The sequence below is a fragment of the Zootoca vivipara genome, chromosome 3, assembly GCF_963506605.1.
Source record: "Zootoca vivipara chromosome 3, rZooViv1.1, whole genome shotgun sequence".
NCBI lineage: Eukaryota > Metazoa > Chordata > Lepidosauria > Squamata > Lacertidae > Zootoca > Zootoca vivipara.
Genome location: NC_083278.1, coordinates 119,520,513 through 119,541,405, shown reverse-complemented (window position 1 = coordinate 119,541,405; position 20,893 = coordinate 119,520,513). Strand labels below are relative to the sequence as shown.

At 53.3% G+C, this 20,893-nt stretch overlaps 1 protein-coding gene across 5 annotated transcripts in view; it reads right to left on the bottom strand.

Annotated features, from left to right (window-relative positions):
- Nucleotides 1-4,460: 4,460 nt before the first annotated feature.
- Nucleotides 4,461-20,893, bottom strand: part of ASXL2 (ASXL transcriptional regulator 2) — a 56,940-nt gene continuing 40,507 nt past the window's right edge. For all 5 annotated transcript variants that reach the window (XM_060273220.1, XM_060273221.1, XM_060273217.1 and 2 more), the window contains 8 exons: nt 19,009-19,124; nt 17,916-18,045; nt 16,003-16,143; nt 14,898-15,061; nt 12,350-12,446; nt 11,981-12,086; nt 9,780-10,524; nt 4,461-8,659 (listed from right to left, as the gene is read on the bottom strand). In XM_060273220.1, the coding sequence (XP_060129203.1) occupies nt 6,353-8,659; nt 9,780-10,524; nt 11,981-12,086; nt 12,350-12,446; nt 14,898-15,061; nt 16,003-16,143; nt 17,916-18,045; nt 19,009-19,124 (3,806 nt within the window). In that variant the 3' untranslated portion in view covers nt 4,461-6,352. The remainder of the gene's footprint in view (nt 8,660-9,779; nt 10,525-11,980; nt 12,087-12,349; nt 12,447-14,897; nt 15,062-16,002; nt 16,144-17,915; nt 18,046-19,008; nt 19,125-20,893) is intronic.

Genomic DNA, 20,893 nt, shown 5'->3' with positions numbered 1-20,893 from the left:
TCTGCAACCTCACTATACACCACTCAGGAAAGTGTTAAGTGGCACATAAATGGTTGAAGTAAATAATTTGCAGGTGTCCTTTTTTTTGGGGGGGGGAAAGAGTAGAAATCCAGAGGGGGCATCTTCATGTGTGCCCCGCTGGTTTTACTAGGGTTGCCGTATCTTGAAGAGCAAATAGGAGAGCCGCCAGAGCTGGGGAAAGAGGCACACAGGCAGGGGCGTAGCCAGGATCAAAACTAGGGGGGGGCAAGCCATGGTCGTTCAGGGGCGGGGCCAAGGCACAGAAGGGGAGGGGCCACAAAGTGGGCGGGGCTAAAGGGCCAACGGGCCTGATGACATTGTGGCGGTGGCAGCAGCGGCCACCTTGTGCTTCTGGGGCTGGTAGCGTTGGCGGCTACCCTGCTTGGCTGGAGAGGACGGGAGGGTCGGGCAGGCGAGAGGGGGTGGCAGGGCAGGCGAGGGTGAGGCAAGACACGGCCGCAGCCACGACGACTCCGAGGCGTTGCTGCATATCAGCATAATATTTCAACCATGGTTCAAGCCCCACCTTAGGAAAAAATCCTGCATTGCAGGGGGTTGGACTAGATGACCCTTGTGGTCCCTTCCGACTACAATTCTATGATTCTATTGATATATTACCATAGCATATGCATCATTCTGCTTTCTTGAATTGTCCTACTCCTAGACATAGCATCCAACTCCTAGAGGCCTAGGTGCCCCCCCCAATTACTGGTAAATACCGTATTTGAAAGAGTCACCCCCCCATGTTGATGGGCTTTCTATGTGGGGCTTATCTGCCCCCCCGTATTTTATTAAGGATGGAAGAGGGAGGGAAGGAAGGAAGAAATAGAGAGAGAGATAACTCATATTTGTGGGTGTCTCTGGATGACGCTGTGATGCTGGAACTCTGCAGCAAGAGGACAGGAGGGTCGGGCAGGCGAGAGGGGGTGGCAGGGCGGGCGAGGGCGGGGCAAGGCATGGCCGCAGCCACGACGGCTCCGAGGCGTTGCTGCATATCAGCATAATATTTCAACCATGGTTCAAGCCCCACCTTAGGAAAAAATCCTGCATTGCAGCGGGTTGGACTAGATGACCCTTGTGGTCCCTTCCGACTACAATTCTACGATTCTATTGATATATTACCATACCATATGCATCGTTCTGCTTTCTTGAATTGCCCTACTCCTAGGCATAGCAGCCAACTCCTAGAGGCCTAGGTGCCCCTCTCCCCCCCCCAATTACTGGTAAATACCGTATTTGAAAGAGTCATCCCCCCATGTTGATGGGCTTTCTATGTGGGGCTTATCTGCCCCCCCGTATTTTATTAAAGATGGAAGAGGGAGGGAAGGAAGGAAGAAATAGAGAGAGGGATAACTCATATTTGTGGGTGCCTCTGGGTGACGCTGGGATGCTGGAACTCTGCATGTACAGGAGCCTTGTAAGCAGCTTTCGCTCTGCTTGATTTACAGCAGGCACGTCCAACAGGTAGATTGTGATCTACCAGTAGATCACTGGATGTCTGTGGTAGATCACTGGTAGGTCACTGGCACCCCTAAAAAAAGCTCACCCAAAATTTTCCTCCTCCCTCAAAAAAGTTGAACTATGACCTGAAGCCCTAAACAAAAATGGACCTCCCTCCCTCCTAAAAGAAGCTCAACAAGTTTGACCTAAACCCCAAAAAACAGGGCTTCCCTTCCTTTAAAAAAACTCAACAGCTTTGACCTGAACCCCCCAAAAGGGGGTAGATCACCCCCAGTTTTAAACTCTGAGTAGATCAGAGTCTCTTGGGAGGTGGCCACCCCTGATTTACAGTATACAGATGCAGGAGGAGGGGCAGACTGGAACACCAATGCTTTTTATAAACATCACTGTGTCTGTCAAAGCTACAGCCCCCCCTTTCTTATTCACTTCTTTTTAGCCTTGCAGAGCCACCTTAGTCAAATTGAATCCTCTGAGTCTGCACCCTCATTAAATCGCCAATAGAACTCTTAATGCTCCTGAATGCTCATTAACAGCTCCCACTTAAGAACAATAGGGTGAAATGGTCAGCTATCGAATCTTGCCTGGGGATATATGCTCCATTGTCTTAACTGCTTAACTACTGGTAGCCACTTTGCTTTATTTATTTGATGTGTTTTTGTTACTGCTGTGTGTCACCCCCCCCCAGCAAGCGGAGACTTAGCTGCTCTTGCTAAAGCAAAGCCCTTTCCACTTCAGTTTTTGGAGGGGAAAAGTGCTGGTTATGGTCTGTAAAATACATTAATTTTTTTGCTTCTAGGGGGGGCAGCTGCCCCCTCCTGCCCCCCCTGCCTACGCCCATGCACACAGGGCCTCTGCACCCACACTTAGGCTGGCAGCGGCCACAGTGTGCAGAGCCGCTGCTGCTCCCAAGCAAAAAAAACCCCAGACATTTCCTTTAAAATGTAAAAATCCACCCAGATGGGCATGTTGTCTCCCCAAAAGAGGACATGTCTGGGTTTTACACTTTTAATACTAGAGCTTTTACACTTGTACTGTTCTCTCTCAAAGTGTGAATTGCTGCCACGATTTAAGTTTTCAGCCTTTTTAATTTGTCGTTTGGCCGGTAGTATTGAGGTTCAGAACGTGGTCCTCACCAGATCCCTGCCCTGCTCTTTATTACTCCAGAGCTGCTGCTGGGATTTCCTTTCCAGCAAGGCGCCTTCAAGACAGAAGCCCAGAAATATCTTGGCAAAGGGCTCCTGCAGGAATTCCAGCCAAGCCTCCGCCCTGACAATGCAATTTCAAAATGCAACAAAGGGGAACATTCAGCCCAGGGGGTGTTCCAAAAGGCCACCCACCCCACAACACACAATGTGTGCATTTTAATACTTCTGCTCTGTGCAATTCTAAATTTTACTGCGTCAACGCCATGTAAAACTTGGTTCCATCTAAGTGGGGTGGAGAAACACAGCGTTGGCTGCAAGGCGTGTATTTACCCCCAGATGTGCTTGGCACATTTCCAACCAATACATTCAGGTTCCTGAGCCCAAGTGGCTCCTTCCCCATAGAAATTAAAAGGAACAGGGAGTTTTGAAAGAAACAGAGCCCCACCAAGGCCTTTGCCCTCCCCCCAGTTCAGTGGGGTTTGCACAAAGGGCAATCCTTGGTGGATTGTGTCCCATGGGCCAGATCCGTTTGCCTCGCTGAACACGATCCGGCCCTCAATAAGTTTCCGTGTGTATATATACACACACACAATTTGTACTTCGGAGGCAGATGGATGGCCATTTGCGACACAAGGCAGCCGTTGTAATTTGAAGCTGCCCTACATTGCTTGTGTGGTGAAGAGGTTTTTTGGAGCACTGTCAGGCCTGGGAAGAAATTGTTCTTTCAGGACATCTTCCAGGCAGTGGCATGGATGAGACCGTGCTCTCCGAATGTATCAAAATGTGCTCCAAGACCACCTTCACAACAAGAACTTTGATTTGGGTCACAGGAAAGATGAAGGTGGGTGGGTCTCCATGTCCCAAGCATGAACCACTGCCTCTGTGCAATACCAGCAGTTTTTGCCTGACACTCCTTTGGAGCCTTCCTTGATTGCAAGGGTTGGAGAGCGAGCAAAGACCCCAAGGACACTGGAGACTGTCTTTCCTGGAAGCAGTCCCTGTGCCGGCAGACGGAGAGGCCTTGGAATTGGGAGAGCTGGGTGGAAGTCCAGGTGATTGGGAAGCCACCGTATTTTAGCTCAGGAAAGCTGTCTGAAGCACCTCCCAAGCCACTGTCCATCACCGCTCTTAAGTTAAATCTCCAAATGGGCTCCATCGCGCTCCACTTTAACTTCAGGCTTCTAGTCGTTATGACACCACCACCCGCAACATGTTCTCTACTTCTTTGGCTCTAGAGCAGCGCTTCCCAAACTTGGGTCTCCAGCTGTTGTTGGACTACAACACCCATCAGGACCTAGCTAGCAGGACCAAGGTCAAGGATTATGGGAGTTGTAGTCCAACCACGGCCAGAGACCAAAGATTGGGAAACCCGGCTCTCGAGCCTTAGCCTTGTTGTGGCCAGCTGCCTCCTCTGTCGACGCCAGCAAACCCGTCTGCTTTTTCAAAACCTGCTGCCCCATTCAAACCTCTCTCCAATGCCTTACCGAGAACTTGATCACTAGATTCTGCCCCACTGTTCACCCCTCCATGTAGAGAGCCTCTAGAATCACACTGTGTGTGGTGCAAACTGCTGCTGCTGAGATGATGGCCTCGACACAGGAATTCCCAACTCTGGTGGGCCTTTGGGAACGCCACTCTTCCTCCGATTATCCTCCCCCACAGGGTTGCTGTGAACTTCAAGGATGCTCTAAACACCCACCACCTACCGCCCCAAGAATGAAAGGAGAAATGGGGAAAGAGAACCCAAAGCAAAGCAGAGGGGGGGCAGGCTCCCCGCTTCTTCCTCCTCAGGATTCACCCTTCGCTTTCCAGAAGTCGGAGGCAACCATCAAACCAGTTCCAAGATTTTAATATCCATTTGTTTACAATAAAATGTAAAATAAAAGAATATATGAAGTACATACAGCATATTTACATACCTATATTTATTTCAAATACTTAAAACTCTTAAGTAAAATATTCTTTTCTTTCTATATTATTTGTGAAAAAATATGACTTTTTTAAATGGTGTCAACCTGACGTCTCTATACATATTCTCAGTTCCAATTTTAAGTCTCTTTTTAAAAGGCAACAGCAGATGAAAGTTTTGCACTCCCTCAGGTATCTCAACGCGTCTCCTGCTCTATGGGAAGCGAAAGGCCTTCTGATGAGCCGTGTTGCATTTCTCTCTGACCACCCTCTTTATTGCAATCAACACAAGCACTTTCAGTTCCTCTGGGGGAGGATTTTGAGGGGGGGGGAGAGATGTCCAAAACCGGGCACACACAAATACCTTGCGTATCTGCTTCACAAGTCCTTTGCCATTCTCTTTCCATAATACGGAGGTACTAAAATATATATTACTTAAAATATATTAATTATACTCTCTTAATTCGATTTTCAGTCATATCAAATATATTGCATTGGGGCAGAAAACGAAAAGGAAGGATAAGAGAGGGAGCTCCCTGCCGTGGCCCCAGTGGCCCTGTGAGCTTGCAAGCCCTGCAGCAGGAGGAGGAGGAGGAGGAGGAGGAGGAGGAGGAGGAGGAGGAGGAGGAGGAGGAGGAGGAAGCCCAGGCTGGGCTCTGCTCCCCAGCCCTCCTGGCAGGGGACACAGTTTCTCCCCGTCTCCCACCTGCAGCTTCCGAAGTGGTCTCCAAGAGCAATTCTGAGGAAGGGCAGAGGTGGGGCCAGGTTGCAACCCACCTCTGCTGCCAGCTGGATCCCCCCGCTAGCCCCACAACTCAGATCTGCGCTCCACTTCCATGCAAAACACCTGAAGCCAGGACATGGCAACTGACTGGGCCCCGAGTGAGAACGCTGCCGAGGCATAATATGGTGGGGAAACACGTGGGCGGCTGGCCCAGTGGGGCTTGATTCAGCTCAAGCCAGTCTCCTATGCTAACACAAGTATTCTTGCCTTTGAGAAAAGAGAGAGGAAGCTTTCCTTCCGAAGAACCCTGAACTCTGCTTCAGATGCAAAACCCTGCATGTGTGGGGCCCGTGGAGGGAGGGGGTGTGTGAAGAGACAACGCATGGCAGGCAGCTTCCCATCTCATGGGTCTCTGGTTGGGGACTGTGAGAAGAGAGTGCTAAGCTGGGTGGGCCCCCAAGGGGACTCGAGTCCTCTTTCCACAATATCACAATATCCAGAGCTACCAAACCCTGCAGGGAAGCCGGGCCCGCACCTGTCTGCTTGACGCTCCTCCTGCTGCTTATGGCTGCTGGTGCACAAGACCCACAACTGCTGGGTTCATGAGTGCGCACACAGCGCCATAAGGAAAGAGGGCAGCCAGCCAGAACTGTGTGCCAACCTCTACCACCAATGAGAAGAATGGCATGCCAGGGGGCTGGCTGGCTGCCACACTGGAAAGCCCAGTTCAGCCATGGGAGGGGCCTGGCCAGAGCCACACTTTTCTGGCGTGGGGCAAGACGCTCGATGAACATGAGAGTTCAACTCAATCAGATTGATCTTAAGCAATTTGAAACATTTCTCTTTTAAGAAAAAAAGAAAAAAAAGAAAACCACACAACGCAACGTATTTACATGATTCCTGAAGTGCAAACACTTGTCCCAAGAGCTCCTGCCGTCCGTCCGTCTGTCCAAGGTGCTTCCAATGCTCTGGAGGAAACAGAGCTGATGGCTGGAAGGGTGGGGGTGCAGGGGAAAGGGCTCCCACAGTTCGGCAGCGTGCCCCTCCTGCTCCCCAAACAGGACGCCACCCCCCAGCAGCCCGTCTGCAGCTGCTACCGCACCACCAGGCAGGAGACGCAGAGTTTGGAGGGGCCGATGCAGTCGTCGTGGCAGAAGGCCCCGCACCCCTTGCACACGATCATGGCTTTCAAGCGGCAGTAGCACTTGGAGGGCAGGTCCAAGCCGCCGTCCTCCGAGAAGGCCTGGCCCGGGAGAGGGGGCCCGCGGCCCGTGGCCCCCTGCTGCCCAGCGGGGATGGTCGTCACCGTCACCGAGAAGGAGACCACGTCCCCCATGGGCCCGGGGTCCGAGAGCCCCGTCAAGAGGGCCTCCTGGCGCAGGTCAGGAGACGCAGAGACATTGATGGTGCCGCTGTAGCCTGAGCCGAGGAGCTGTGCCCCGACGGGACCCCCGAAGAGGCGGGGGGGCTGCGAGGGGGAGAGCAGCAGCGGGGGCCGGGGCGGGAGGGGCTCCGGCTGAGCGACCGAGGGAGGCAGCTCCAGGCTGCAGGCCTTCCTCTCCCCCCTCACCGCCTGAGCCACTTGCTCCTGGGCTGCCCGCAGGAAATCCCTCGCCAGGGCACTCCTGGCAAACTCTTGGCCTGCAGAGAGCGTGCGGGTGGTTGCTTCTGCCGAATTGCCTTCGGCCAGCTCCCCCTTCTTGGTGCTCCATCTGGGGGTGCTCGCCTGCTCTGCCCCCCCTCCTGCCCCCTTGTGAGGCAGGGGCTCCTCCTCCATCGCAACAAACGCCTCTTCGTCCTCCGCGTCGTCCGTCTCTCGTCCGTCTTCCCCGCCGCTGCTGCCACCGCCACTTACGGCAGCCGCCTCTCCTCCCTTGAACTCCATTCTGGGCCCCTCGGGGCACAGGCGGCTCTCCGGGGGCACGGCCAAGCTCCTCCGGAGGTTCTCAGGGCAGCGCCCATAGGTGGAAATGTTCAGGAGATAATGTCCAGACATGGCAGGCTTGGACGTCCTCCTCCCGGCGAATCCCAGGACAAAACTCTGGCTGGGGGAGCTGTTGCTCTCCACAGAGAAGTCTGCAGGGAAGGGGGGGAGCTGAGGAGGGGGCGAGGAAGGGGCGGCAGCACCAGGGGGAAGGTGGCCCTGCCTGGGTGCTGCCTGGATCAGGGCCTGGAGCTGGAGGTGGTGTTCCTGGGCTTCCTGGCTGGAGAAGGGGGCGGCACTGACGCCCCACAAGTCCCGCCCTGGGAAGGAGGAGCAGGGAGTGGGGCCGTGGAGGGGCGGCAGCAGCAGCTGGCTGCCCTGGCTGGAGTCTGGCTTCCCGCTCAGCTGCGAGGCGGCTGGGGGAGGTGGCTGCCTCTCGCCAGCTTCCCCCTGCGGAGGAGCTGTGGGCTCTCTGCCTTCCTTTGCGGGGAGAGGGAGGGTCTTCACCTCCCCGGCCCGGGTCAGGGGCTTGGGGAGGATCTGCTCCATGGGCACCGATTTCCCTTGCAGCAGCTGGGCCACCAGGGGGTTGTTGGCTGGGATGCTGGAGCTGGCCTTGAGGAGGGGGGCGGCAACGGTGCTTCCGCTCGAGGGGCCAGGGGGGGCTTTAAGGCTGTAGGCGACAGCAGGGGAAACGCCGCAGGAGGGAATGGATGTCGCAGCCGGCGGTGGCAGTGGGCCGGCCGGAGAGGCGGGGGAAGCGGGCGCCCGGAAGAGCCCAGGGGGTGCCTGAGCTGAAGAAAGGGATTCCCCCCCTGGAACTGTGACACTGGCAGCCGGAGCTGCTTCAGCCCCACTTTCTCTGGAGACTGCGGGAGAGGCTTTCCCAGGCCCACCCACCATCCCTGCAGGGACCCCTCGACCGGCAGAGGTGGCCAAGTGTGAGTGGCTGGCGAAGCCTATCTCGGCCTGGGCGGCTGGCGGGGTCTCCGCCCCCCTGGGGCCCGCTCCTGGGGGGTGCCCAGGGGGAGCCGGCTGTAGCTGTGCTCTTGCAGCACCGCCAGAGGGCGCTGGCTGGGGCGCGGCGGGGGGTGCTGCTGGGGGGCAGGCGGAGGCGGCTCCTGGAGCAGGGGCCCTCCGTGGACCTCCCCCGCCTCCAGGGCCTGCCAGGTCCAGCGCAGCTCCATGAGGCCTCCCTGGTGCGACGCTGCTCGGCTCCTCTCCTCTCCCCCCGCCGGGGCCGGGGCCGGGGATGGCCCCCACAAAGGACGCAGAAGGAGCAGTGCCGGAGGCGGCCGCGGCCGCGGCTGCTGCTGCCCGCTGGGCCCTGGCCATCCTGGCGCGGGCTTTGATATCCGCCAGAGTCCTGGCCCCTGTCCTCCTGGGACTGGTGATGGCGACTGGAAAGCCGGGCCTGGGAGAGACCTGGCTGGTAGGAAATGGCGAGGGAGAACCCTGGATCCTGGAGACGGGAATCTGGAAGAGAGAAGGAAAGCAGGTGAGCTGGCAGGAGGGGAGGGGAGGGGAGGGGGACCCCTGGCAATGGGGCACCTCTGAGCTGGCCAGTCCCCATGCCAAGAAAGGATTTGTTTCCCCAGAAGTGAGAGCATCGCTGTCAACAAGCTCCATCAGGCAAAATCCCACAGGAGACTTCAAACTCCAGCTCATGGGCCGATCGTGGGCTGCTCAACATCCGCATTTGGCCACTTTTTTGGGCAACTCCCCCCTCCCCCCCCATCTGATATCCACAAGAAAGGGCAGGCCTTGGTCACAGCATCCAACAACCAACTGATAAGGGAGGGCAGCCCTGCTTGTTCTGGGTGTGCAAGAGATCGCCCTGAAGAAAGCTCTCGCACACCAAACCTGCTCAGCTTTGCAGCAGAGAGCCAGGCACTACTCGGGGGGGGGGGGTCCTGCAGCAAAGCAGCTGCTGAAAGAAGGGGGGAAATGCTTGTTCATAGCAGCAGCTCGCTATCTAGGATTAGATGATCCTCAGGGTTCCTTCCAATTCTATGGCTTCTATGTGCTTTGAAGTCCCAACTTTGGGACGTCAAAGGACCAAAAAAAAAAAAACCCTGTCAGGTGAATGACAGGTGGATGTCCCACCCACCTGCCCACTTGGGGACATGAGGCAGATCCTTATAAAGACCTGGCCCTAAAGCCAAAAAGGTTTCCCTACCACTGGGTTACACTGTCATGATGGGTAGCAGGTCCCTCCCCCTCTGGGGTGCCTGGTACAAAAGTCTGCTGGCCCCCTGAAGCCAGTGCTGGCAACCAGGCGGGTTCCACACTCTCCGTGGCCTCACAAGTCTTTCTTAAATGGATTTGCCAAAGGTTAAGCTTGGGGTGACATGCAAGCAGACCCTGCAGCCAACTTCCCAAGAGGTGAGACGTGCCCAGCCTGCGGCCGCCCCCCACCCCTCACGGTGCCTCCACCCCCCCTGTTGTGAGGGATGCTTGTTGGTTTCCTGCATTTGCATCCTGGGAGCTCAAGATGGCGTGCAGTTCTCTCAGGCAGACGCAGGGCACCCCTCCATCCCCCCCAAGAGCCCCTTGCCCCCAGACATAACCAACGTGAGGCAGAGAGCTCTCTTACCCGGAGTGGGGGGACCTTCGGCACAGGAGCGATGGGAAAGGGCTGCGGCGGAGGGCTCTGAAAGGGCGGCCTGGGGGGGCACTTCTCCTCAACGTGGGCCCGCTTCTCCGGTGTAGACAAGGCCGCCTCCTCAGGGGGCCCGGGCTTCCTCTTGAGAGTCTGCGCTCCAGTGTCCATCTGCTCCACGCTGGCAGGGAGGGCATCCTTGGCAGGCGTGGCCCGAGACTCTCCTTCCGGGCCGGTGCTGGTGGCGGCGGAAGTGGCAGCCGTGGCGGAGCTGGTGGGGATCTTTGGTTGGCTTGCGCTTCCCTTCCCAGGAAGGGACTCTGGGCAGGCCGGGTGGGGCCTCTTGGCTTCTCCTGCCTCCTCTTCTTGCCCTGCCAGAGCCTCTTCCTCCAGCCCCCTGGAAGGCCTGCGGGGAGCCTGGCTGATGGGCTTGGAAGGGGTGCTGCTGGAGGAGGAGGAGGAGGACGATGACGCCGTCACAAGCTCCTCCGGTGGCATGGAAGCCTGGGGCTGCTGCTTCTCCTCCTCCTCCTCCGCCGTCTCTTTGCTGGCTGCTACTGGCAGCGGTGGCGCCGCCGGGGCATCCTGTGCCTTTGGAGTTGCCGCAGGAGCAGCCTCGTCTTTGCAAGGCGTGGATTTGGGCAGCTGCGTGGCTGGGCTCTCGGCCTGCGGCTGGTCCTGAGCAGCAGGTGGGGCACTGGAGGTCAGCTGCACCGACTCTTCGAGACTCAGCCCGGAGCTGGAAGGAGAGGCAGGGAGAGAAAGAAAGGAGAGACACCAGTGAGACGCCCTGGGGGGCTCCCTCTCCACAGCACCATGGAGCAGAGGTCAGCTCCCCCTTGCACTCAAAACCACACAGCCCCAGAGGCGCCCAGTTTTGGGAGGCAAACATAAGGTGGCTAGCTGGCTGGGAGGAGGAGGACAAGGAACAACCTGAATCCCAGTTACTCTGACCGAGCGATGGGGGAGTAGAATCTCACACCACCACCGGCATTTGGAAGAGCGATACATTGCCCAGGCCTGGTAGCCAGCCAGCTGCCCATGACAGGAGAGGCCTGGCCTGGCCTGCCCCACGCTTGACCAGAAGCGTCAAAGGAGAAACTCCTGGCTTCTGGGCTGATAAAGAGGATGGACTGTGCTGAGCTGCCGAAAACGACCGGGAAAATCAGAGATCGAGAGGACAATCAATTTAATAAAGAATGGGGGATTTTTTAAAGTTACCTGAAAGAACACTGTAAACAACTGAAAACATTGGCAGGATTTAAAAAAAACACTTGCAATGAAGGGAGAACTATGATAAAAAATTGAGATTTAAGAAAATAGGGAAAATATGATACAATGCAGTTTGAAAATAATATCTGGGGAAACCATGGGGGGTGGGGTGGAGGGAAGTTCGAGGATTCTGAGAATCCTATTTGTAAAATGATTACGACTTATGTATGATGACAAATGTTAAAAGTGTAAGTAAATAAATAAATAAATATAAATAAATGGGCACTGTTTTCAGAAGAAAAAAAGAGAAAAGCTTCTTGCTTCTCTCTCTCTCTCTCTTTCTGCTGCCCTTTCAGACATTGGGATGGAGGGAGAGGAAGATGCTTTCCTCCTGAGTGCTGGGCACAGCATGCTGTCTCTCTCTCTCTCTCTCTCTCTCTCTCTCTCTCTCTCTCTCTCTCTCTCTCACACACACACACACACACACACACACACAGAGATGAGAGAGAGAGAGAGAGAGAGAGAGAGAGAGAATCCTGTTATGTGATGGTGTGCTTGGAAGCCTAGAACCCCTGAAGAGCTAAGCATGAGCTCTCCTCCCCCATCGTTCTGCCCGGACACTGAGGTCCAGCGCCGAGGGCCTTCTGGCGGTTCCTTCGCTATGAGAAGCCAAGTTACAGGGAACCAGGCAGAGGGCCTTCTCGGTAGTGGCACCCGCCCTGTGGAATGCCCTCCCACCAGAGGTCAAAGAGAACAACTACCTGACCTTTAGAAGGCATCTCAAGGCAGCCTTGTTCAGGGAAGCTTTTAATGTCTGATGGATTTCTGTATTTTAATATTTTGTTGGAAGCCGCCCAGAGTGGCTGGGGGAACCTGGCCAGATGGACGGGGTATAAATAATAAATTATTATTATTATTATTATTATTATTATTATTATTATTATGGAAGAGGGAGCGCAGCGCAGGGCTATTGCCCTCCTCACCTCTGGCCGTAGTAGCTCTCAAAGAAGTGCTCCTTCCACAACTCCACTTTCTTCTCTTTCTCCAGCTCCTGGCGAAGCCTCAGCTGGATCTCCGGAGTGAATTCTCCTGCCGCACACGCAACGCAAGGGGAGGAAGGGGTCAGGAGGGGAGAGGCAGTCCCGTCCCCCCCAGCACCTGCAGAAGGAGCCCCACTCCACTCCCCTGCCCAGCCAAAGCAAACCCAGCAGCTGCTGAGCCAAGCGCAGGAGCTCAGGGGTCCGAAGCAGCCGTCTCCAAAGCAGCCACTGCAACCTCTCTGCACCCCAAAATGCTTCCCCTTGGCGGTGAGGGGCTGCTGTCCTGATTCACTTGCGGCTCAGTGGCCTCACCTTCCGATAGCCGCTCCTTCCATCCTTGGGCAGCGGAGGTGAAGAACTCGTTGTTGAGGGCAGAGCTGCTGAGCTTCAGCAAGCCATCCAGTCCAACCTGAGGAAGAGAGAAGGAAGAATAATAATGGGGTGCAAAGGACCCGACGCCACCTCTGCCAGGTCTCCCAGCAGAGAATTAGAATCAGCCTCAGGATTTGGCAGGGTGCCAGCGTGCGAGGAGACTATGCTAAAACCATAAAAGGGGACTAGAAAGAGGATTCCGCCTAAACATTAGGAAGAACTTCCTGACAGTAAGAGTTGTTCGACAGTGGAATTTGCTACCAAGGAGTGTGGTGGAGTCTCCTTCTTTGGAGGTCTTTAAGCAGAGGCTTGACAGCCATATGTCAGGAATGCTTTGATGGTGTTTCCTGCTTGGCAGGGGGTTGGACTGGATGGCCCTTGTGGGCTCTTCCAACTCTATGATTCTATGATTCTATTACTATAATATAAATTCATATGGAGTTAGATATGATTTGATTACAATTTGCTTGCTGGAAGGGACTTAGTGACTTGGAAAAAAGAAGAAGATTTTATGGAATAAGATCTGGACAACGGGAAAGAATTGCAGCGTAAAAAGAGGGCCAGAGGCCTTCTGAGTCTGGAGCATGGGAAGTCGATACATTTGTATAATTCGGCAGAAGATTTGGGAAAATGTTTAATTGATATTTTTATAATTTGTATAATTGGAAGATGGATTGGGTATTTAAATGGGAAAATCTAATTACAATGTTTATTTAAAAAAAGAATTAGCCTCAGGATTAGAGAGCAGGGAGTCTGGGTCTGGGAAGCTCCAGGCACACTTCTTCCCTGCCTGTCCACAAATTCCCCTGCAGCCCCCTCCCCCCTGCTTGGGACCTGCTCATTTAGGAAGAGACTTTAGGAATGCCACATAAATGCAGAGGTGCTTTTCCTGAAGGGAAGAAGGGAGCACTGTGTTTTTCAGGCAGAATTGGAAGGTTAGAACTAAGAAATTCAGCCCATGCCCTGCCCTGGGTGGCAGGCGCCGCTCTCTCTAAAGGTCCTTGGAAAACACCAGGGGAAGTGGACCTGTAAAAGGGTAAGAGAGTACAGTGGACCCTCAGGATACGGATTTAATTCATTCCGGGGGTCCATGCACACCCCGAAAAATCTGTAACCAGAGGCACCGCTTCTGCACATGGCGCGATAGAGCGCTTCTGCGCATGTGGCAAAATTATTTCTGGGTTTGCCGCTTTCACAACCCGAAGATTACGTAGCCAGAGAGGTACGTAACTCGAGGGTCCACTGTATTGGGAAATAAACCAGAATAAATTTCAAAAAATATTTTAAAGTACTTTTTTAAAAAAACCCAAAACAAACCAGAGTCCTTTTTGTTGGGGATCTTTCAAAAAAGGTTATTTATGTATGCCACTACTGCGGCCCATGTTTTGTTAGCCCAAAAATGGAGAATGAGCGAGGTCCCAACTAAAGAAGAATGGCAACTTAAGTTGACGGAATATGCACAGCTTGCACACTTAACATATAGAATAAGAAGAACATATATTTAGAGAAGATTGGAAAATGTTTATTGAATATATGGGGGGGAAATTGTGTGCACCTGAAAATGTTGGCAGCACTAAGATAAATTCAACAGTGTAAGTAAGTTTTTATGGATGTAATAATGGAATACTGAATGGTTTAGTTTTTGTAAAATATGCAAGGATTTATGATACGCAAAATGAACCATGGAAAGAGAAGAAGGGATCTCATTGGTATTTTAAGGATGTTTAAATGAGCATTCTAAATTGTAAAACAGAAAATTTAGTAAAACATATATATACAACCCACACACCGTATTTTTTCGTCTATAAGACGCCCCCATGGATAAGACACCCCCTGTTTTGGAGGACTCAGATTTAAGAAAGATGGGGGGAATCTGTGTACGGTATAAGACGCTCCCTAATTTTTGACATTCTTTTTTTGGGGGTGGGAACCTAGTCTTATACATGGAAAAATACGAGACACACACACACACACACACACGAGAATGAAAAACACCGGGGGGAGGGGCACATAGCACCAGACAGGCAGGTCAGCATGTGGAAATACCGGCGTCTTTAATTCTCCTTTCCAAAAATATCAGTGCTGCAGCAGCAGGAGCTGCAGGGGGTGGGGTCTGGGTCCTTTTGGGGTTCCCGTTTTTCTGCACGCAGCTCTGAATGAGCAGAGAAGCCGCAGAACAGCTCAACTCCGGCTGATGTCCCAGAACACGAGCTGCAGCTTGTGCAAACCAACCGGCTGTTTGCTCAGCTTGGAGCTGCTTCTGCTGATGTTCCAAGGAAACAGAACAAGGTTCGGGACCACAAGTCTGTCCCGGGTAACTCAACCACTTGAGCCAAGCAGACCACGCACCCTGCCCAATGCCCTGCTGCCCTCCTGCCCCACCACCAAAGCTCCACAGGGATGCCATCCGTTGGGGATGCTTGCAGGGGGGCTGGACTAGATGGGCACTGGGGGACCCTCCCAACTCGTAGGAGTCCACAAGACCTACCTGCCTGTCCACCTCGGGGAGCAGCAGCAGCAGTCTCTGCTGACAGTCGGCCGGCAGCACGGAGAAGGTGTGCTTATTGATCAGGGCCCTCAGGTTGGTGTTCACCAGGATGGAGTCGGGAGTCTCCACGTCAATTTCGGCACATTTCGTCCTCTTCAGCTGCCCTGGGCAAAGAGGCACAGAGGGCCCTGGTCATCTGCGAGGAAGGGGAAAGCCTGCCCCACAGCACAGGGGGGGGGGCAGAGCAGCACCACAAAACCTGGGCTTGGAGGACCCCACCCCCCCCAAGGCTCCGTGTCCTCCGGCAGGACCTCTTCCACCTCCCTAAGGCAATGCCAGGCTGTCACCACCAGGAGGTAGGAGGGTTCTCTCCTCTTCCTTGCCCTACACTCAGGAGCTAACCTGGGTCTGTTCTCCACCTTCAGTGGAGCGGACTCTGCACCTTCAGAGCACGTGAAATACCCTTAGGAGCCTGCCCAGCACAAAAATGGAATGACTGTGGTATCTGCCCCTGCGCCTCTGAGAATGTGGGGTGTGCTCCAGAGGGGGACAGGCAGAAGATATTTGGTGGGGAGACACACTGGTCAACCTGCTTCCCCCCCCCCCAGACCTCCCGCTCATCAATAATAATAATAATAATTTATTATTTATACCCCGCCCATCTGGCCGGGTTCCCCCAGCCACTCTGGGCGGCTTCCAAAAAAACAGAAATTCTAAAATACAGAAATCCATCAAACATTAAAAGCTTCCCTAAACAGGGCTGCCTTGAGATGCCTTCTAAAGGTCTGGTAATTGTTCTCTTTGACCTCTAGTGGGAGGGCATTCCACAGGGTGGGTGCCACTACCGAGAAGGCCCTCTGCCTGGTTCCCTGTAACTTGGCTTCTCGTAATGAGGGAACCGCCAGAAGGCCCTCGGAGCTGGACCTCAGTGTCCGGGCAGAACGATGGGGGTGGAGACGCTCCTTCAGGTATATCAAGCCTTTGTTCTCAAATCTAGGAGCCCCCTGATGCCCCCCTCCCCACAACCTCATCACTGGCCTCTGGCAAGGCAAGGCCTTTTTTTGAAAAAAAGAAAGGAAGCAGCAACAGTGGCCTGTTGTCTTACTTGCATGAAGCCTCTCCGATCTCTGGAAGGGCTTCTTCCCCAGAACTGGCAAGGAAGGCTCTGTTTTAACGGAGGGAGACGAGCTGGACGTGGAGTTCTGAGAGCTGCTCGAGTGTCCATCAGATTGCTTTCCTTCCCAAGCTGCAAGGGGGAAGGGAAAAGGCATCAGAAGTAAGCCACACCTTGGCGAGACCTGTCAGGAGTGAAACTGGACCGTATTGGAATCAGGCTTACTAGAAAAGTTGACCAACAGACTGAAACTGACCCAAGGACTAAGAGGATGCCTCCAACCCGGTGTGGCTCCCCTTGATCCCATACGCAGCCCAACAAGGCAACAAGAAGAAACCACCGAGAGCACCCTTGACCCAACAACCCCCCTCCCTCACAGATGCAGGCACTACAGACAATCAATCATGCCCTCCCACTACCAGGGAAATCTAATTAGTGAATAGAAAGAGAAACTACCCAGTTGATGCTGACACAAAACCCCACGTGGACATTATAGAAAAGAATGTACGTTTCACCACAGCACCCCTCCTCTCTTCTCCCCCAACCTTATACTGAATGCAACATTAATGTCTCATATCATTTGTAACTTGATCTGTAGAAAAGTCTTTACAACCTAAAAAAAAGGACAATGCACGTACTTTCGTAAACCAATAAAATATTTGATAAAAACTGTTGTTGTGGTTTTTAAAAAAGAGAGAATTAAGATCAGGATCAAGTGATCTTAGTTTCAGTTTTCAAACTGTCAACCTTCTCCAATCCAGGTTTCGCAAACTGATCCAAAATCAACTACAAAAAGCATTGCAAACTGGCCTTAACTATTAAAATACCTTAACCAACACCACACCTTCCTAATTCCTGAAAGCCTCCTGTCTCTGCGGGGCATCCGCCTGAACTCTCCTAATGGGGGCCTAATCCTGAGTGATACAGCAAAGAAGCAGGACCAGCGGCAGATACAGCAGACTGAACGCAACCCCAGGTTGCCCACCTTGGGGAAGGTGGAGCTGGAGATCTAGCCATGGGCTACACAGCCAAACTTACTTATTTAACAAAATCTATATACTGCTTGATTGCAGTAAAACCTCTAAGCAGTTTACACACACAACCCCCACCCCCTGAGCTAACAACTTCCCTGCATGGCCTCGCTCCAGTATACCTGAAGGAGCATCTCCTCCCCCATCGTTCTGCCTTGACACTGAGATCCAGCGCCGAGGGCCTTCTGACGGTTCCCTCGCTACGAGAAGCCAAGTTACAGGGAAGCAGGCAGAGGGCCTTCTCGGTAGTGGCACCCACCCTGTGGAATGCCCTCCCACCAGAGGTCAAAGAAAACAACAATTACCAGACCTTTAGAAGGCATCTCAAGGCAGCCCTGTTTAGGGAAGCTTTTAATGTTTGCTGGATTTCTGTATTTTAATATTTTGTTGGAAGCCGCCCAGAGTGGCTGGGGGAACCCGGCCAGATGGGTGGGGTATAAATAATAAATTATTATTATTATTATTATTATTATTATTATTATTATTATTATTATTATTATTATGGATATCCCAGTGGGAACCATCCCAAAAGGGGTTTCTCCTGGGGAGCAAAAAGAGCCCCTGCTGGGCAGCAGCCGGGAAGTGACAGGCTCCAGCCGCTGGCATCTGCAGGGAATGACCCTTTTGTGTGTGACCAAGGCGGAACAGGCTGACCCGGCACATAACCCCCATGCAAACAGGGAATGGCCTGGGCAGCTAAAAAGAGCATTTCAATCGGAGGGGCTTGGAATGACCTTTCTCTGCCGAGGGCCACTTCTGGCCAACAGCTCTGACAGCAGTAAGAAACAACAACGGACTGCTGGGTGCCGCTTCAGGCCGGCCGTTGTGCCTGTAAGAGGCAAGGGGGCAAGCGAGGCGTTGGGGGTCTCATACCAGGCTTGGCAGGGACGGAGGGGCTGGCGGCCTTGGTGTGTTGCTGGAGGTGGTGGTGGTTGGAGGAGACGGGCTGCTGCACGCTGGCCCCTCGGCATTGCTGCTGCTTCCGCTGCTTCTGCTTCAGAGCCTACGAAGAGAGGGAGGAGACAGAGAGAAAGAAAGAGGAGGCAACAGGGCCTTCTTAGCTGTGGCACACCGATGTGGGAACACCCTCCCCAATGAAGCCTGACTGGCCCCATCTCTAAGTTCATTCCAGCATTGCACCCAGGCTTTCCATGGAGGCCTCTGGGGGAGCCTGAAGAGGCTGTGGTTTGTCTGCTGTTTTGCTGGGGGGGGGGTGCCCCCCAATTCTCTAACAACTGTTTTACATTAACGTAGCCATTATGACTGGCAGCCCTCCTTCATGAATTTGGCTAATCCACTGTCAAAATCACCCAGGCTGGGGCTCATCACTGCCTCCCATGGGATCGAGTCCCATAGTTTAACTATGCTTGATCTGCAGAAGGTAAAGGGACCCCTGACCATTAGGTCCAGTCGTGACCGACTCTGGGGTTGCGTGCTCATCTCGCATTATTGGCCGAGGGAGCCGGCGTATAGCTTCCAGGTCATGTGGCCAGCATGACAAAGCCGCTTCTGGCAAACCAGAGCAGCACATGGAAACGCCGTTTACCTTCCTGCTGCAGCGGTTCCTATTTATCTACTTGCATTTTTACATGCTTTCGAACTGCTAGGTTGGCAGGAGCTGGGACCAAGCAACGGGAGCTCACCCCGTCACAGGGATTCGAACCGCCGACCTTCTGATCAGCAAGCCCTAGGCTCAGTGGTTTAACCCACAGAGCCACCTGGGTCTGCAGAAGTACTTCCACTTATCTGCCCTTAGTCTTCTGACACTCAGCTTCTCTGGGTGTCCATGACTTCTAGCGTTATGAGAGACAGAGAAAAACTTTTCTCTCTCTACTCGCCCCATACCAAAGGGCTTTGGCTCCCTGACTCAGAGCAAGCACAAGGAGCCGCAGAGGGAATGCCCGCCAGGCTTTTGGGCCTGCGTGCCCCTGAAACGCAGAACCCTGCCCCTCGCTTCTCCACTCACCTGCTTGAGCGCCTTTTTGCTGAGCTTCTGAGATGAGGAGATGACTTTACCTGGTGGAATGGAAGGAGATGGGCAGCCTGGCTGGGGAGAGGCCACTTGCAGGAGCCTGGCTGACGCTAGAGAAAGGAAGAGAAAAACAGTGCAGGGAAGTTAAGCCAGCATCCCAGGCCAGGTACAAGGCACCCAGTGTTAGAAACTGAGATAGGAAAGCTAGGAGCTAAAGGGCACCGAGTGTCTGGGCCTGCTTTTCCATAACAAGAATACAAAGCTGAAAAGGAATGAACTGCAGCTAAAATCTTATGTTCACTTTTCACATGGTCTAGTCCTCATCTGAAGACTGCAAAAAACAAAGCCACATTTCCCCTGCCCACCCTCCTTAATATTCTTATGAGGGTCCCTTCTCCAGTGGGGAGGCAGAAAAGGCTCCTCCATTTCTTCCAGCAGGGGCAGTTTGAATCTTAAATCTTAGGCGCAGCACTATGCCCAGAGCTCAGAAACGGCTCGCATTAATAAAATTCCCTGTTGAAAATGCGCCTAGAACAATGGGAGTCTCGAACGCTGAAGTTACCTTCTGCAAAAGGCGAGGAAAAGGCCCTCTGCTCTGCCCACCCCACAGGTACATGGCCAATAATAGGCCCCACCCTGCCCCAGAGAATCACAAGAATTATTGCCATCTTTTTATATGACCCTTTCCCGAAATGGATCACAGGATAGCAAGTGAACAGTAGGTGTAGCTATTCATGAAACCATCAAAATAGGTTGTGTCTCCAATGTAGTGCTAAGTCACTTGGCGGTCCACTCGTTCCACTGGGGAAATGTTTTCTGAGAGCAGAACACTCCCCTGCGCAAGAGAACGCACAAGCAGGTTGCGAGTTCACTTTGCGGCATGATGGAACGTGTGACCTGCTGCGTGGCAAGTTTCTGCTAGCGCAGCCGTTGGGCTGGACTCCTCTGCTGCGCAACATCGCAAATCATCTGTCCACTAGCACAAGAGCCTAAGGTCAGGAAATAAATAGCATAAGAGTAAGAATAACATCTACAGAAGACCATACCTAAAAAAGTATAAAATTCCTGTAATCTAAATGGAGAATTTCCCTGTAATGTAAACGAACAGAGCTGGACCTTAACAACACAGACAGGTGGATATTTACTGAGAAGTTATTATTATTACTTATTGAATTTATATACCGCCCTATACCCGGAGGTCTCATGTTGTGCCCCCCAGAGTTTCTCCCAGGTAATCTCATGTGCCGAATTTCAGCATAAAGAACAGGGATGGCCAAGGCGCTGCCCTCCCAAGGCTTTCGACTCCCAACTCTCACCGGCCCCAGCCAGCAAGGCCAAGGGTCAAGGATGATGGGAGACACAGTTCCGCAACCCCTGGAGGATGTAAGGCTGCCTAACTCTGGCGCAGAGCATGTGATACATGTGCTTTGCCTCACGTGTACCAGAGCAAAGAGCAACAGTGGTGGCCGAGAGCGGTGAGAGCTCAGAGGATTTGGTGGAAGCGCTTGCCCTTTGCCCCACAAGATCATGCCCCCGCCCGTCTTCCTGGAGCCCACTGTGCCCCCAGCAGACAGAGCTGGGCTTGGACCTGGCAGGGCGGCCTTCAGACCACATCCTTGTCCCAACAGGCTCCCCTTCCGCACACTTTTGGCAAGGATGAGCACAAGAGAGGCTGCCGAAGACTTTCTAAACGGAGAGTGCTTCTGTTTCTGTATGTTTGCATTAGCGGTTCATACTTTGCTGGAGCCCTGCTGATGCCATAGGATAGAAGAAAGCTGTCTTAACCTGTGGCACACATGGCAACCGCCGTGATGATAAATTCCCCAATGGGGAACAAAGGCAGCAACAACCCTTGTGACCAATTTGTAAACCACTGCTG